The sequence below is a fragment of the Dasypus novemcinctus genome, chromosome 9 (genome assembly GCF_030445035.2).
Source record: "Dasypus novemcinctus isolate mDasNov1 chromosome 9, mDasNov1.1.hap2, whole genome shotgun sequence".
Taxonomy (NCBI): domain Eukaryota; kingdom Metazoa; phylum Chordata; class Mammalia; order Cingulata; family Dasypodidae; genus Dasypus; species Dasypus novemcinctus.
In genome coordinates this window covers 33,720,366-33,736,196 of record NC_080681.1, presented here as the reverse complement: position 1 = coordinate 33,736,196, position 15,831 = coordinate 33,720,366, and the positions used below count along the sequence as shown (strand labels likewise).

Here is a 15,831-nt window from a genome sequence, read left to right as displayed (position 1 = left end):
CCAATATTGGTATCCCTACTCCAAATCTTTTCTGGTTACCGTTTGCATGGAATATCGTTTTCCAGCCTTTCACTTTCAACCTGATTGTGTCCTTACGTCTGAGGTGAATCTCTGACAGACAGCATATAGGTGGCTTATATTTTTTTATCCATTCTTTCAGTCTATGTCTTTTGATTTGGGGGTTCAGTCCATTAACATGCACTATTATTGCTGTAAATGCATTACTTCATTCCTTTTCTCTTTTGCTTTCCTTTGTCATATCTTATTATTGTCTGTTTATCCTTTACATTACCCTTACTAATAATTTCTGTGCTCAACTCTCACATCCTTCTCTTTTCCTTTTAGGCTGTAGCACTCTCTTTAGAATCTCATAAATCTGATCTTTGATAGCATACTCATAATATTTGTTTTTCTCTGAAGACTTTAAACTCACCCTCATTTTTGAAGGACAGTTTTGCTGGATACAGAATTCTTAGCTGGCAGTTTTTCTTTTCCAGTGCCTTAAATACATCATCCCACTGCCTTCTTGCCTCCATAGTTTCTGATGAGAAATCAGCACTTAGTCTTATTGAGCTTCCCTTGTATGTGATGCATTGCTTTTCTCTTACTGCTTTCAAAATCTGCTCTTTATCTCTGGTATTTGTCATTCTGAATAGTAGGTGTATCAGAGTAGGTCTATTAGGATATTTTTTTCAGTTTGGGGTGTGTTCTCCTTCTTGGATATTAGTATTTATATCTTTCATAAAAGTTGGGAAGTTTTCAGTCAGTATTTCCTCATATACTCTTTCTGCCCCTTTTCTGCTCTCTTCTCCTTCTGGGACCCTGATAATGTTTATGTTTGTGCATTTCACATTGTCATTTTAGTTACTGATTCTTTTCTCTTTCTGTTATCCTGTCTTTTTAAGTTCAGATGCTCAGTCCTCTAATTCACTAATTCTGTCCTCTACCAATTCAAACTTGCTGTTATATGCCTCTAAGGTATTTTTAATCTCATCCCCTGTGTCTTTTATTCCCATAAGCTCTGTTACTTTTTTTTTTGCACCTTTCAGATTGTTCTTTATGCTCACCCTGTGTCTCCTTTTTTTTTTTTTTTCAAGATTTATTTATTTATTTATTTATTTCTCTCCACTTCCCCTGCCCCCCCTCCCACCCCAGTTGTCTGTTCTCTGTGTCTATTTGCTGTGTCTTCTTTGTCCGCTTCTGTTGTTGTCAGAGGCAGGGGGATCTGTGTTTCTTTTTGTTGCATCCTCCTGTGTCAGCTCTCTGTGTGTGCGGCACCATTCCTGGGCAGGCTGCACTTTCTTTGTCACTGGGTGGCTCTCCTCACAGGGGCCACATGGGGCTCCCCTACACAGGGGACACCCCTGCGTGGCACGGCACTCCTTGCGCACATCAGCACTGCACATGGGCCAGCTCCACACAAGTCAAGGAGGCCTGGGGTTTAAACCGCGGGCCTTCCATGTGGTAGATGGATGCCCTAACCACTGGGCCAAGTCTGCCACCTTCTTAATACCCTTTATCTCTTTAGCCATATTTTCCTTCAACTCCTTGAATTGATTTATGAGATTTGTGTTATTATCGTCAATTAGTTGTCTTAAATCCTGCACTTTATGAGGATTTTTGGTTTGTTCCTTTGGCTTAGCCATTTCTTCCTGTTTCTTTATATAGCTTGTAATTTTTTTCCTGATGTCTAGGCATCTGATTATGTTGGTGAATTTATTCTAACAGTTTCTCTCTCTTGTCTGGTGGTTTTGTTTCATGGCTCTTCTTTGATTTTTGGGTCTACTTATTCTAAGTCTTTAAAATTGCCCAGCTTAAGTTATCAAAATAGGGCCTGGGACTCACTAATGGGGCCCAGATCTGAACTAAGGGGTCTAGGAGGAGAGACTCTGGAAAGCATTTTTTCTCCTTGCAGTTTCTCAATCATCCAGCAGATGGCACTGTCAGCGAATCGTTCTGCAGAGGTGTCTCTTTCATCCTCCACTTACCCATGATTCTGGTCTACCCAGAACCAAGATTCAAAGTCGGCTCTGCTGGCCAAACACAAGAAAACCACTTCTGCCCTTTACCTCACTTCCCTCTTCCCAGGGAGGAAGATGTCTGTTTCCCTCTCGTTGGCTGCAGTGAGCCATAGGTCTATCCAGGCTATTTGCCTTGGGTGGGGGAGAGCGCAGGGGTGTGCGTCATTCCCTCCTATAGGGGCTTATAACTCACAGTTTTTGTTTCAGCTTCTTAATCTCTCTGTTTCTTGCTCTCTTCGACGTTGTACATCATTCTCCTGGTCTGCAGATCCTCAAAGCAGCTCCCTTAGATAGCTTTTTGCCCTTCCTCTACTCTTTTTGTGTGAGTTGAGCCCTGCCTGCCCACCCAGAAGTCCAAGGCTTATATTTTCTTTGTTTTTTTAAATTTTATTCCCCCCGTTATGGCTTTTGCTTGCTGTCTGCTCTCTGTGTCCATTCCCTTCTCACTCTTCTGCGTTTTACTTTTCTCCCTTTTTGTTGTGTCACCTTGCTAAGTCGGCTCTCCACAGCATTTGCGGGCCGGTGGCACTCCGCAGCATCCAGGCCAGCAGCTCTCCACAGCATGCGGGCGAGCCTGCCTTCACAAGGAGGCCCCAAGGCCTCCCATATGGTAGACGGGAGCCCAGCTCACTGAGCCACAGCCGCTTCTAGGCTCAGGTATTTTTGAACAAACTAAGTGCCTTAGTTTGCCAGGGCTGCTAAAACATACCACAGATGATTGGCTTAAACAACAGGAATTTATCTTTTTACAGTTCTGTAGGCCAGAAGGCCAAAATCAGGGTATCAGCAGGATCATGCTCTCTCTGAAGTCTGTAGCATTCTGGTGGTAGCATGCTATGCTGGCCACTATTCAGTCTCTATCTCTGTCACATGCCATCTATCTCCTACTGTCTCTTTCTCCTATGTCTAGTTTTCCTCTGTGGATTAAAGTCACCCTTTATTCAGTTTGACCTCACCTTAACTGACAAGATCCTCAAAAATCTTATTTACAAATGGTTTCATATCTACGGGTTTAGAGGTTAGAACCTGAACATGTCTTCATGGGGGACATGATTCAATCCATAACAAGAAGGGACCAAGAAATCACTGGGGATCCAGCCTCTTGCTCCACAGTTTCCTCTGCAGAAGCAAATTAAAGCTATAAACAGAGCCTGCTCAGTGGCTATTTTCATTTGCTAGGTGGCTGAAAACAATATACCATGAAATTGGTTGGTTTTCAAAATGGGAATTTATTAGTTTGCAAGCTTACAGTTTGGAGGCCATGAAAATGTCCAAGTCAAGGCATCATCAAGACTATTCTTTGTTTCTGAAGACCAGCTGCTGGTGATCCAGGACACCTCTGTCACATGGGAGGGCACATGGCAGCATAGGTAGTCTCTCCCTTATCTTCCACGTTTTGTTGCTTTTAGCTTCTTGCTTCCATGGCTTTCTCTTTCTTTATTCTTCTCTGTATTCTTCCTGTTTACATAGAAGTAAGAAGAGTAAGCTCCACCCTAGGCCAAATCTGGCTAAAGCAACCTATTCAAAAGGTCCTACTTAAAATAGGTTTATACCCATAGGAATGGATTAGCTTTAAGAACTTGATTTTCTAGGGTGCACACAATTCCAGACAACCAGAATGGCACATAGCACTATTTACTCTAGGCCAAGCTTGAGTCTTCCTATACAGCACTAAGTTCTAGGACCAGGTGGAAGTGAGGAGGGGAAATGCAAGAAAAAGATATAGGTCTTGATTTAATTATTCATCTCCCTGACAAATTTAATGCTTACCCACTGATTGGTGTTCTGAAATATTGTCACAAAGAGGTGCTGCTATTTGCATGCAGAAAGAGGAGTCAAGAAAATATTTCTTGCCCCTTTAACAGCTGGCGGCGGTTGGGCGCGCGCCCCCGGACCTGCTGCACGCTCCTGCGGCACCCCTGCGAGCCCGAGGGCAGGAGGGACCCAGTGTCAGGCGCACGGAGGGGTGCGGGGAGCGCTCGCCCGCCCTGGGGAACCCCGTGTCCCACCTGCGCAGCGGGCAGCAGGAAAGCTGCCTGAGAGGTCCAGTCGGAGATTTAAGTGGGTCCTTGTTGAACCAACTCAGCACAGAAGACAATGACTCTTTATTTCCAGCATGAGAGCACCTACACCTCACCAGAAATTGCAAATATTCTATTGGAAGCTTGGATAGCATGTCCTACAGTCCCTCCCCCTTAGGTGTGCCAGTGGAGACCTAATTGATTTTCTGACTCCACCTTCTCCCAGACCAAGTTTCCAATCCCAGGACGTTTTGGTAAATTGGTCTTTCTCAGCAGATTCACCTCTGCCTTCTTTGCAGACTCTCCCCAAGTCAGCTTGTACACTCCTCCACACTCAAGGAGAAAAAACAAAAAACAAAAAACCTGGACATCTAGGGTGATCAAGGACCTGATGGACCTCAGGCCGCAGTGGATTCAGGAATGGGAATTCCATGATATTGCAGACTCAAGGTGTGTGAGTCTCTGGAGCGTGGGCTACCAGGATTTAGGGGATACAGACCTGGGAACCATGCATCTGGTAAACACAGGGCCTTGGAACACTGCAGCACAACAAAGTTTTCAGGGATTGCTGTGGCTGGGCCACCAGCCCTAGGGGGAGGGGTCCCACCCACAACTTCTGACCTCTGTGTCAGAAACCCAAAATTCCACCTCTCACAAGAATCTCTTCTGTCACTGTCTTGCCAAATCTACATGCAGATACTTCCTGCCCTGCTAGCTCCTGAAACAGCCCACTCAGGGTTTGGGAACCCTGCAGCACAACAGAGTTTTCAGGGATCGATGCAGCCAAGCTGCCAGCCCTAGGGGGAAGTGTTATGCCTACAAATTCTGACCTCTGTGTCAGAAACCCAAAGTTCCACCTCTCACAAGAATCTCTTCTGTCACTGTCTCACCAAATCGACACCCAGACACTTCCTGCCCTGCTAGCCCCTGAAACAGCCCAGTCCAGCAGGACTCCAACCTTACTCAGCTGCTTCTTTGTAGGAGAGATTATGAGGTGCATTCACTCAGATGCCATTTTGCCCCACCCATCATCCATAAGTTTTGATAAGTTGTTTTCTCACTTACATTTGTCTCAGTACGTTTACTGATTTCGCTTGCAATTTCTTCGACCCACTGCTTATTTAGGAGTGTGTTGTTTAGTCTCCACACATTTGCGAATTTACCTTTTTTTTTTTTTTGTCTCTTATTGATTTCTAGTTTCATTCCCTTATGATCTGAGAATGTGCTTTGTATAATTTCAGTCTTTTTATATTTTGAGAGCTGCATTGTGTTCTAACATGTGGTCTTTCCTCAAGATGAATCCATGGGCATGTGAAAATATTGATAACTTGCTGAGTTTGGATGCAGCATTCTTTATATGTCTGTTAGGTCTAACTTGCTTATCATATTAAGTTTTCTATTTCCTTGTTGATCTTCTGTCTAGTTGTTCTAGCTAATGATGTGAGTGAGGTGTTGAAGTCCCCAATGATTTCTGTAGAGATGTCTGTTTCTCCCTTCAGCTTTGCCAGAGTTTGTCTCATGTAATTTGGGGCACTTTGGTTAGATGCATAGATATTTATATCTGTTATATCTTCCTGGTCGATTGTCCCTTTTTATTATTAAAATTAAAGGCCTTCCCTATCTCTTATAACTTTTTTTTTGCATTTAAAGTCTGTTTTGTCCAATAATAGTACAGCTACCCCTGCTCTTTTTTGGTTAGTATTTTCATGGAGTAGCTTTGTCTAAGTTGGGTCTCTTGTAAGCAGCATATGGATGGCTCATGATTTTTTATATATCCTGTCAGCTATATCTTTTGATTGGTGAGTTTAATACATTCAAATTCAATAATATTATGTAAATGCAATATTGATTTCCACACCATTTTATCCTTCGGTTTTCATATATCCTATTATACTTTGGTTTGTCTTTTTACTCCTTTGGTTTTTCTTCCTATTATTCTTTTATACTCTTCTCCAAGCCCCTCTCTCCTTTTTCTTTCTTTCTTTTTTTTTTGAAAGATTTATTTATTCATTTCTCTTCCCTTCCCCCCCACACTGGTTGTCTGTTCTCTGTGTCCACTTGCTGCATCTTCTTTGTTCGCTTCTGTTGTTGTTAGTGGCACAGGAATCTGTTTCTTTTTGTTGTGTCATCTTGTGTCAGCTCTCCGTGTATGCGGCACCACTCCTGGGCAGGCTGCACTTTCCTTTGTGCTAGAAGGCTCTCCCTATGGGGTGCACTCCTTGTGCATGGGGCTCCCCTACACAGGGGACACCCCTGTGTGGCATGGCACTCCCTAAGCACATCAGCACTGCATGTGGGCCAGCTCCACATGGGTCAAGGAGGCCCAGGGTTTGAACCATGGACCTCCCATGTGGTAGACGGATGCCCTAACCACTGGGCCAAGTCTGCCTCCTCTTTTTTCTTTCAGGCTCTAAATCTTCCTTTAATATTTCCTGCAAGATGGATTATTTATTTCAGACTCTCTTAGTTTCTGTTTGTGAACATTTTAAACTCATCTTCATATTGGAAGGACAGTTTTGCTGGATGCAAGATTCTTGGTTGGCAGTTTTTCTCGTTTAGTCTCTTAATTGTGTCATACCAGTGTTTTCTTGCCTCCTTGATTTCTGATGAGAAATCTGCATATGTCTTACTGGTCATCCCTTGTAAGTGATGGTTTGCTTCTCCCTTATTGATCTCAGAATTTTCTCATCTTTGACATTTGTCATTCTGAGTATATGTGTCTTGGAGTTGGTTTATTTGGATTTATTGTGATTGGGTATGGTGGGCTTCTTGGACATGTAGGTCATTTCTTTTGTGAGAGTTGGGGAATTTTAATCTATTTCCTCAGATAGTCTTTCAAGCTCATTTCTCTTCATGGAGCCTCTGCCATGTCCATGGCGCGGTCTTTTTGCCCCTATGTTCTTCTCTGCATCTTATTCTGTGTTCTACATGAGTAAGTGTCCACCTCATCTTGATTTAATAAAATAAAAGTGAAACTTTAAAAAAGTTTTTTAAAAAATTTCTCTCCCCTCCCCCTTCATTCCCCCAGTTTTCCATTCTCTGTGTCCATTTGCTGTGTGTTCTTCTGTCTGTTTGCATTCTTGTCAGTGGCACCAGGAATCTGTGTCTCTTTATTGCATTACCTTGCTGTGTCAGCTCAACAGTGAAACTTTTTAATTCAGTACAATCAGAGAGGTATCATGCCCAGAGAAACAGACCAGTTTACAACCATAATCAATATGTTTTTGGAATTCATAAATAATATCAAGCTATCATAGGAGGAATGTATTTCATGTAATGTTCAAATATAAGCTAATGCCCAAACTTTAGGTTGAAACACTGTGCACTATTAGATGTGAACCAATCTTGAGTTGTACATGCATTAATTCTGTGATTGTGGCAATTCTGATTGAATTAGTAAATTACAATTTTCACATATAAAAAAAAAAAAAGAAAAAAGAAAATATTTCTTCCCTTCCTTCCTCTGCAAATGAGAGGAGGAACATTTTATGAGGAAAAAAGAAAATCATTCCAGTAAGCACAACAAATAAGTGCCCTCTTAAGCTTTTTTTTTTTTTTTTTTTTTTTTTACTTTTTATTTTGAAACTTAAACAGCATAGTTACAAAACTTATACAAACCCTGTACTGGGAAGGCCAACATACTCCTACCCCTTAGATACTCAGATCCACCAATATTAACTTTTTGCCACATTTTCAGTATCATTCTGTCTATTCATCAGTTACATTTTCTAAACACTTGAGTGTAGGTTGTATACATCATGCTTCTTGAATAAGTATTACTGCCATGTACATTTCCTAAGGCTAAGGATACTCATTTAAGAGTAAGCACCTTAAGTACAGTCATCAAGTTTAAGCAATTTAACATTGATACAAAGTTTACAATCTATACTTCAGTTTTTTCATATGTACCAATAGTGTTCCTTTGAGCCTTTTCTCCTCCCTTGCTAGGTCCCTTCTGGCATCATGAATTGCATTTAATTGTCATTCCCCTTAAGATGCTTTTCTTTTTTTTTTTTAATTATAGGAATATATGCACAAAATAAACTTTCCCATCTTAATCATGCCCAAGCATATCCTTCAAAGGGATCAGTCAGATTCATGCTATTGCAGTAAGTTCCCTCACCTCCTTCCATTACTAAAACTTTCCTCCCTCTCCAAATGGAAATCCTATACCCATTATGAATTAACTCGTATACCTCCTGCCTCCCACCCCGGCAACCTGTACCTTAATTTCTGTCTCTGAGCTTCAACTTCTCCAATATTTTCTTTGTACTTCCATTGGTCTTAAATTTAAAATCCTAGATCTGTTAAAATCTTGTTTTCTTTGATACCAACTTAATTTCAATAATATACACAATTTATGTTCCTTTACTCCTTCTTCGACACACATAAATTGTGTGTTTATACACTGAGTCCAAAAAGCACTGATTTCTTAATATTAACCTTTTAGGTTCTTGTTTTAGTTTCCTGGGCTGCTCAAGCAAACACCATGGGATGGGTCAGCTTAAAAAATAGGAATTTATTAGTTCATACTTTTGAAGTGAAAAGAAAGTCCAAATCAAAGCAATGTTTTCTCCCTAAAGATTGTGGCATTCTGGGGGCGAGCTGCAGGTGATCCTAGGGTCCTTAGCTTGTACCTGGCAAGGCACATGATGGCATCTCCTGGTCTCTCCGATCTCTTGTGGGTTCAGTTTCTTGCCTCCTGTGGTTTTGTTTTGTTTGATTTTTTCCTCTCACATCTGAACTCATTCCATTTATAAAGGACTCTAGTAAAAGGAACTAGACCATCCTGATTGGAAGTGGCCACACTCACCTTAACTGAAGTAACCTCATCAAAAATTCGCACTTTAAATGGCTTCATACCCACAGGAATGGATAAGATTCAAAAATATGTTTCTCTGGGTCACATACAGCTTCAGACCACCACAGACCTGTATGAAGTGAACAGTGGAATTACAAACCAAAATTCCAGTAGCTTTGGCATTTATATTGCCCCATGTTTCACCAGAGATCTTTATTTATTCATGCAGCTTTGATCTATTGTCTATTTCCTTTACCTTCAACCTGCAGAACTCCCTTTAGCATCTCTTGTAGATCTGATCTAGTGGTGATGAACTCCTCAGCTTTTTCTCTGGGAATGTCTCGCTCATTCATAAAAGACAGTTTTGCTGAATATAAAATTCTTGGGTGGCAATTTTTTGCTTTCAGCACCTTAAATATGTTTTCCTACTGCCTTCTTGCCATCATGATTTCTGATGAGAAATCAGTACTGAACCTTACTGAGTTTCCCCATATATAGCATGTTGCTTCTCTCTTGCAGTTTTCAAATTTTCTCTTGATCTTTGGCATTCAACAATCCGATTCTAATATGCCACTGCATGTGTCTACTTGGGTTTATTCTGTTTGGAGTTTTTTTAACATCTTGGATATTTATAGTCATGTGTTTCACTAAAGTTGGAAAGTTTTCAGCCATTATTTCCTTGAATATTCTCTTTGCCCTTTTTTTCTCTTTCTTCTCCTTCTGGGGACTACCACAAGGCATATATCATGACACTTGGTATTATGTTTTAGATTCCTCATTGCTAAAACAAATACCATGTAATGAGTTGGCTTAAACAGTGGAAATTTATTGGTTCACAGTTTGAGGCTAGGAGAAGTCTAAATCAAGGCATCATCAAGGCATCACAGAGACTGGTGTTCTGGGCTGGCTGCCAGAGATCCTTGGTCGTTGGCTCTTCTGTCACTTGGGAATGCATATGGCACCCTTTCCTGGCCTCTCCCTTCTCTTCCAATTCCACTGACTTTCAGATCTGGGTGCTCCCTCTGTAGCTTTTTGCTTTCTATGACTTTATCCAAAAGGCCTCTGTAATAGAATTAAGACCCATCCTGGGTTATACCTTCTCTAAAGTAATGTCATCAAAAGGTCCTGTTTACAGGGTTTCATACCCACAGGAATAGATTAAGTTTAAGAACATCTTGTTCTGGGGTACATAGCTCCAAATCACCACAGTGTCCCACAGATTCTAAGGCTCTTTTTAATTTTTATTTATTCTTCTTTCTGTTCCTTAAACTGGTTGAATTCAATTATCTTATTTTTACATTCACTAATTCTTTCTCCTGCCAGCTCCAATCTGCTGTTGACTTCCTCTGGGGAATTTTTAACTTTTGTTACTGTGGACTTCAGCTCTCTTCAGTTCCTTTTCATAATTTCCATCTTTCTAATGATGTTCTCTTTTTGTTCATCCATGATTTTTAAAATTTCCTTTAGTTCATTGTCCATGTTTTCCTTTAGCTCTTAGAGCATTTTTAGGACCATTTTTAAAAAGTCTTTGTCTGGTATGTCCTATAGCATTTTATAGGAGAGCTTTTTGCATGCAGGACAAGTTTTGGGACATCAAGTCCATCAGGCCACCACCAGACAGAATGGGCCAAACATAGATGCATCCAGGCAGTGAGGGATAGGGAAAGGTCCATCCAGGGTACCACAAGATCATACCACTTTTGAGAAGTCTTTTTCATGACTAGTTACTCACCCTATTACTGAGGTCTTTTATTTTCTGGAACCCTGAGAAAGATGTTTCTGCCATTTCTTGCTGGTTGTTCAAAGCTTCTGTGGGGGGATGGAGCCCTGAAGTGACTCACACTGCCATCTTAATCAGTGCAGGACCTCTCTTAAGCTATTTCTTCCTTCAACAAATAATTATTGATTATGGATAGTATACTTCTCTAGGAATGAGGAATACAGTGAACAAGATAGATGGAGCCATTGTGTTCATGACATATTCTTTTGCATGGGAGACAGACTGTAAACAAGTATATAATATAGTCAGGCCATACCAAGGACTGTAGAGAAAAATAAAGCAGAGTAAGGAAATAGAGAAGGTAAGAGTAGCGTAAGGGTGGATTTCAAATTGGAGAGTTGACATTTAAACAAACCTTAATCACATGAAAGAGCAAGCCTTTCAGAGATCTGGAGGAAGATCATTCCCTGAAAATAATATCTCTAGTGTCATGCCCCTGAGGTGGAGACATACAACCTCAGCATAATTAAAGAGTAACAAGGTGGCAGACTTGGTCCAGTGGTTAGGGCATCCATCTACCACATGGGAGGTTCGTGGTTCAAGCCCCGGGCCTCCTTGACCCATGTGGAGCTGGCCCATGCGCAGTGCTGATGCGCGCAAGGAGTGCCCTGCCATGCAGGGGTGTGCCCCGCGAAGGGGAGTCCCATGCACAAGGAGTGCGCCCCGTAAGGAGAGCCGTCCAGCGCGAAGTGCAGCCTGCCCAAGAATGGTGCTGCACATGGAGAGCTGACACAACAAGATGACCCAACAGAAAGAAACACAGATTCCCATGCCGCTGTCAACAACAGAAGTGGACAAAGAAGATGCAGCAAATAGACACAGAGAACAGACACCTGGAGGGGGGGGATGGATCTATCTATCTATCTATCTATCTATCTATTTATCTATCTTTAAAAAAAGAGAGAGAGAGAGTAACAAGGTTGACCAGTATAGTTGGAGTAGAGAAAGCCAGGGTAAATACTTTTTCCAGCTAGAAAAAATTATGTGATGTTTTTGATAACTTAAGACATCTTGATAACTTAAGACATTTTGATAACTTAAGATATTCTTCATTGATCTAGTGTTCCAGGGATTTTTGATAGACTAGACCCTGAATATCCTAAAACCATGAATGCAAGGATCAAATGGTTCCTTTGGATTCCTCATCTCCTGTTTTAATTGCTCTAATTCTAAAGAGCCATAGTATACAAGGCATTATATTAGTGACTTATTTTTCTGGCTTTACAACTGACCTTACAGGTCCAACTACTCAACTCTGCTGGTATAGCACAAAAGCAGCCATAGTCAATATATAAACAAATGAACATGACTGTGTTTCAGTCAAACTTTATTTACAAAAACAGTAAGCCAGATTTAGCCCACAGGCCATAGTTTGATAATGAAACAGATTCAAGAGGAACCCGGGTGGAGATTCTGTAGGACTTGGCAATTGATTGGACATAAAGCACTAAGGAATAAGAATCAGAGATGAATGAAGTTTCTAATCCAAGAAGGTTTTGATGGAAATGAAAGGTCACAAATTCAGGTTTGAATATAGTGCCTTTGAGGTATCTTTTGAACATCCAAGAAGAGAAAAATCTCAGGACTGTAGTTAGAGATTTGAATCATTGATGGTCCAAGACAGGAAGTTAGATATAGTATGAAAAGGATCAACATAAAACCTAACATTAGGCCTTTAATTAATGGGGTGGTAAAAAAAAATACATATATATACATATATATACCAACAAGGGACATCATAAGGAGTCAGGGTTAGAAGCCAACAGGAGAATTTTAGACATCACTTTTTGGAGTGATAGGAAGAGAACTCAGAAGAGGCTTTCAGATGTGGCAATTATGAGATCATTATTAACAGTGGAAAAAATAGATTCCAGTAATAAGTCTTTGTTCATTTATCACTGGGCCTGGTTCTAAGCACAAGTAGAAACTGTGTTGCTCAATGCTTTGCAGTTTACAAATCCCTCTCCCCTGGTCACTGCTGACAAAGGAGACTAGATAGAACCCTGTCTTCAAGCTCAGTATAGTGCTCCTTAGGTCCTCAAACTCCGTTCAGGCTAACACCTGTAGACAGGCTAATCATTAGGGCAGCATGTACCTTAAAAAAGAAACCCAGAAATGAAGAAGAGCTCGCAGTGAATGGACACAGAGAGCAGACAGCATGCAAAAAGCTGCAAGGGAAGGGGGGATGAAAAAAAAAACCAGCAGTTGTGGGGTTTTTTAGCAATTTTTTATTGTCTTTTTAAAAATATACATAGATCACACAAAATGTTACTTTAAAAAAATATATGAGGTTCCCATATACCCCACTCCCACACCCACTCCTCCCACATCAATCTTTCATCAGCATTGCACATTCATTGCATTTGATGAATACGTTTTGGAGAACTGCAACACCACATGGATTATAGTTTACATTGTAGTTTACACTCTCCCCCAGTCCATTCAGTGAGTTATGGCAGGATATATAATGTCCTGCATCTGTCCCTCCTAGCAGTTTCTTAGTATCATCTTTGGCAAAAGCTACAACCACCTCTTACCTCTGATCAAAATGATAATAGGCAGGTAAAATGTTATGTTTTTGCTTCTGACATATTATAGATTCAGGCTTTTAGACTTCATTCCATACTTACCAATATGCTTGATCCTTCAGTCTTTTTCTGATATTTCTCTTCTGGCTTTGTTAGTAAAACCTTTTCTTTTCTCTCTGGTAGTTTTGTTAAATCAGAGAGACCTCATAACCCTCACAAAATTACCTCTGGCAGTTGGGCATACCCCTGTACCTTCCCATTTCATGAATATGCATTTAGTATTTCTGATTGTTTCAGACTGACCCCGATTCTTGGCATTCAGAAGAATTCTCAGGAAAATGTGCTATTTACACAATTTATAACCACCTTCCTTGAAGAGTTACATTTAAAGAATGAAGACCTTGAAAGTTTAACCATCATATTTAGAACCAGCTGTTAATCAGAGTGGTAAGTTGGATTGTATTTTAGTTTACTGATTTGTTTTCATTTGTTGCCTGTGTGGATTCTTTTCTCATATTGAAAACCCTAAATATCAAGTGCAGTGACGACATCAACATTGTGACATAAGACATCCCTTGGAAAAATGTCCCCTCAGAATCAAATAATAAAAGGACAAATCCCACTTGCTTGGAGCTCTGAAGTATAATACTGACTGGAGAAGGACTCCACAAACACTGAATTGAAGAAAAACAAAAACACTAAAATCAGGTAGGAGATTTACATCCCAGACCTGCCAGTCTGGATCACCTCCTACTTACTCTGTCCAACACAACTTGAGTCACATAGGGGAAGCGGACTTGGCCCAATGGATAGGGCATCTGCCTACCACATGGGAGGTCCGCGGTTCAAATCCTGGGCCTCCTTGACCCGTGTGTAGCTAGCCCATGCACAGTGCTGATGCACACAAGGAGTGCCCTGCCTACACGCAAGGAGTGCGCCCCGTAAGGAGAGCCACCCAGCGTGAAAGAAAGTGCAGCCTGCCCAGGAATGGTGCCACACACTCGGAGAGCTGACACAGCAAGATGACGCAACAAAAAGAAACACAGATTCCCAGTGCCACTGATAAGGATAGAAGCAGCCACAGAAGAACACACAGCGAATGGACACAGAGAGCAGACAACTCGGGGGCGGGGAGGGGGGGAGGAAGAGGAGAGAAATAAATTAAAAAATTAATCTTTAAAAAAAAAAGAAAGACAGATTCCCAGTGCCTCTGATAAGGATAGAAGCAGTCACAGAAGAACATACAGCAAATGGACACAGAAAGCAGACAATGGGGGAGGGGAGAGGGAAGGGGAAAGAAATAAATTTTTTTTAAATATTTGAAAAAAAAAAAAAAAAGAGTCACATAGAGGCAGCACAGCTCAGGTCCTTCCTGCCAGGGATGCAGACTATAGAACCACTCCCCGCAGCAGGGTAGAACCCCACACATATGCAGGCACATGGACCCGAGTCCACAGTGACCCAGAGAGGAACACAAGTAACTGAGGAGACCCAGTACAAAAGTCTCCCCAGAGGAAAAAGAGACTATGGCAGAACTGTTGGCAAAAGGTACACACACTCCAGTCTCCTATTTGCTTGGCCACCTAAATGCAAAACAGACCTTTCTCAATTTATCCCATTTGGCTCCCTGGAGAAGGATACTCTAACGATGAAGAAACCAGAGGCAGAAAAGCCTCATAGGAAGAAAAAAAAAAGGTGGGGGGCACTGGGAAACTGAACTGCTGTAAGAAAGGATGGATCCCAGTAATGAAAAGGGTGCACTAGTGAAGGAGAGAATTTAAACAAAGCCTAGGATCTGGAGAGAAAATTCATCACAAAAACAATAAAACAGATCAAGATTCCTGGAGAAGGAGCAGAGGAAATAAAGCTTTCTACAAGATGTGAAACAGTTGTACACAAAAGGGCAATCTTAAAACTTGTATCACATATCCAGGACAAGAGTCAGGTACAGAAGAGCTAAGAAAACCTAAACAAGCATGGGCTACCCTACAGGTCTGGAATAAGTTGAACCAAATTTCAAAGAATACCCTTAACACAAATCCAATCAAAAAAAATTCTTGGCAAGAGGGAGAAACTGACCTTCAGAGTTAAGGCATCAAAATAATCAGATGCCCAGTCATTGGCAAAAAATTACAAGTCTGACTCAGAAACATGAAGAAATGGCTCAGTCAAGGCAACAAATTAAAACTGCAGGAGAAGAAGAAAAAAAAAAAAACTGCAGGAGAAACACAGAATTTGGAACAACTAATCAAAGAAGTTCAAACAAATCTCCTAAATCAATTCAAGGTGATGAAGGACAATATGGATAGAAAGAAACTAATGGTGGATGTAGAGCTAATGGATATTAAGAAGACAAGTAAACATAAAGAATTTGAAAGTTTAAAGAAACATTACAGAAATATGGGGAAGAAAGGCACAGTAATTGACATTAAAAATACACTAGATGCATAGAAGCAGATTTGAAAAGGCAGTAGAGAAAGCAAACTAGAAGACAATTGAAATCATGCACTCAGAAGAAGAAATGGAGATATGACTAGAAAAAATAGAACAGTGGCTAAGGAACTTGAGTGACAGCATGAGACATCCAAACATGCACCATAGGTGTCCCAGAAGGATAAGAAATGGGAAAAAGGGTAGAAAAAATATTTAAGGAAATAATGTCCAGAAATTTCCCAACTCT

The 15,831-nt window shown here is 40.9% G+C and overlaps 1 protein-coding gene across 4 annotated transcripts in view; it reads left to right on the top strand.

Annotated features, from left to right (window-relative positions):
• RPAP2 (RNA polymerase II associated protein 2) overlaps positions 1-15,831 on the top strand; it is a 152,832-nt gene that overhangs the window by 117,286 nt on the left and 19,715 nt on the right. For all 4 annotated transcript variants that reach the window (XR_009187140.2, XM_071217257.1, XM_004455576.5 and 1 more), the window contains one exon: positions 13,449-13,598. Coding sequence is in view for 3 of the 4 variants with exons in the window: in XM_071217257.1 (XP_071073358.1) it covers positions 13,449-13,590 (142 nt within the window). In the remaining variant the exon portion in view is untranslated. The remainder of the gene's footprint in view (positions 1-13,448; positions 13,599-15,831) is intronic.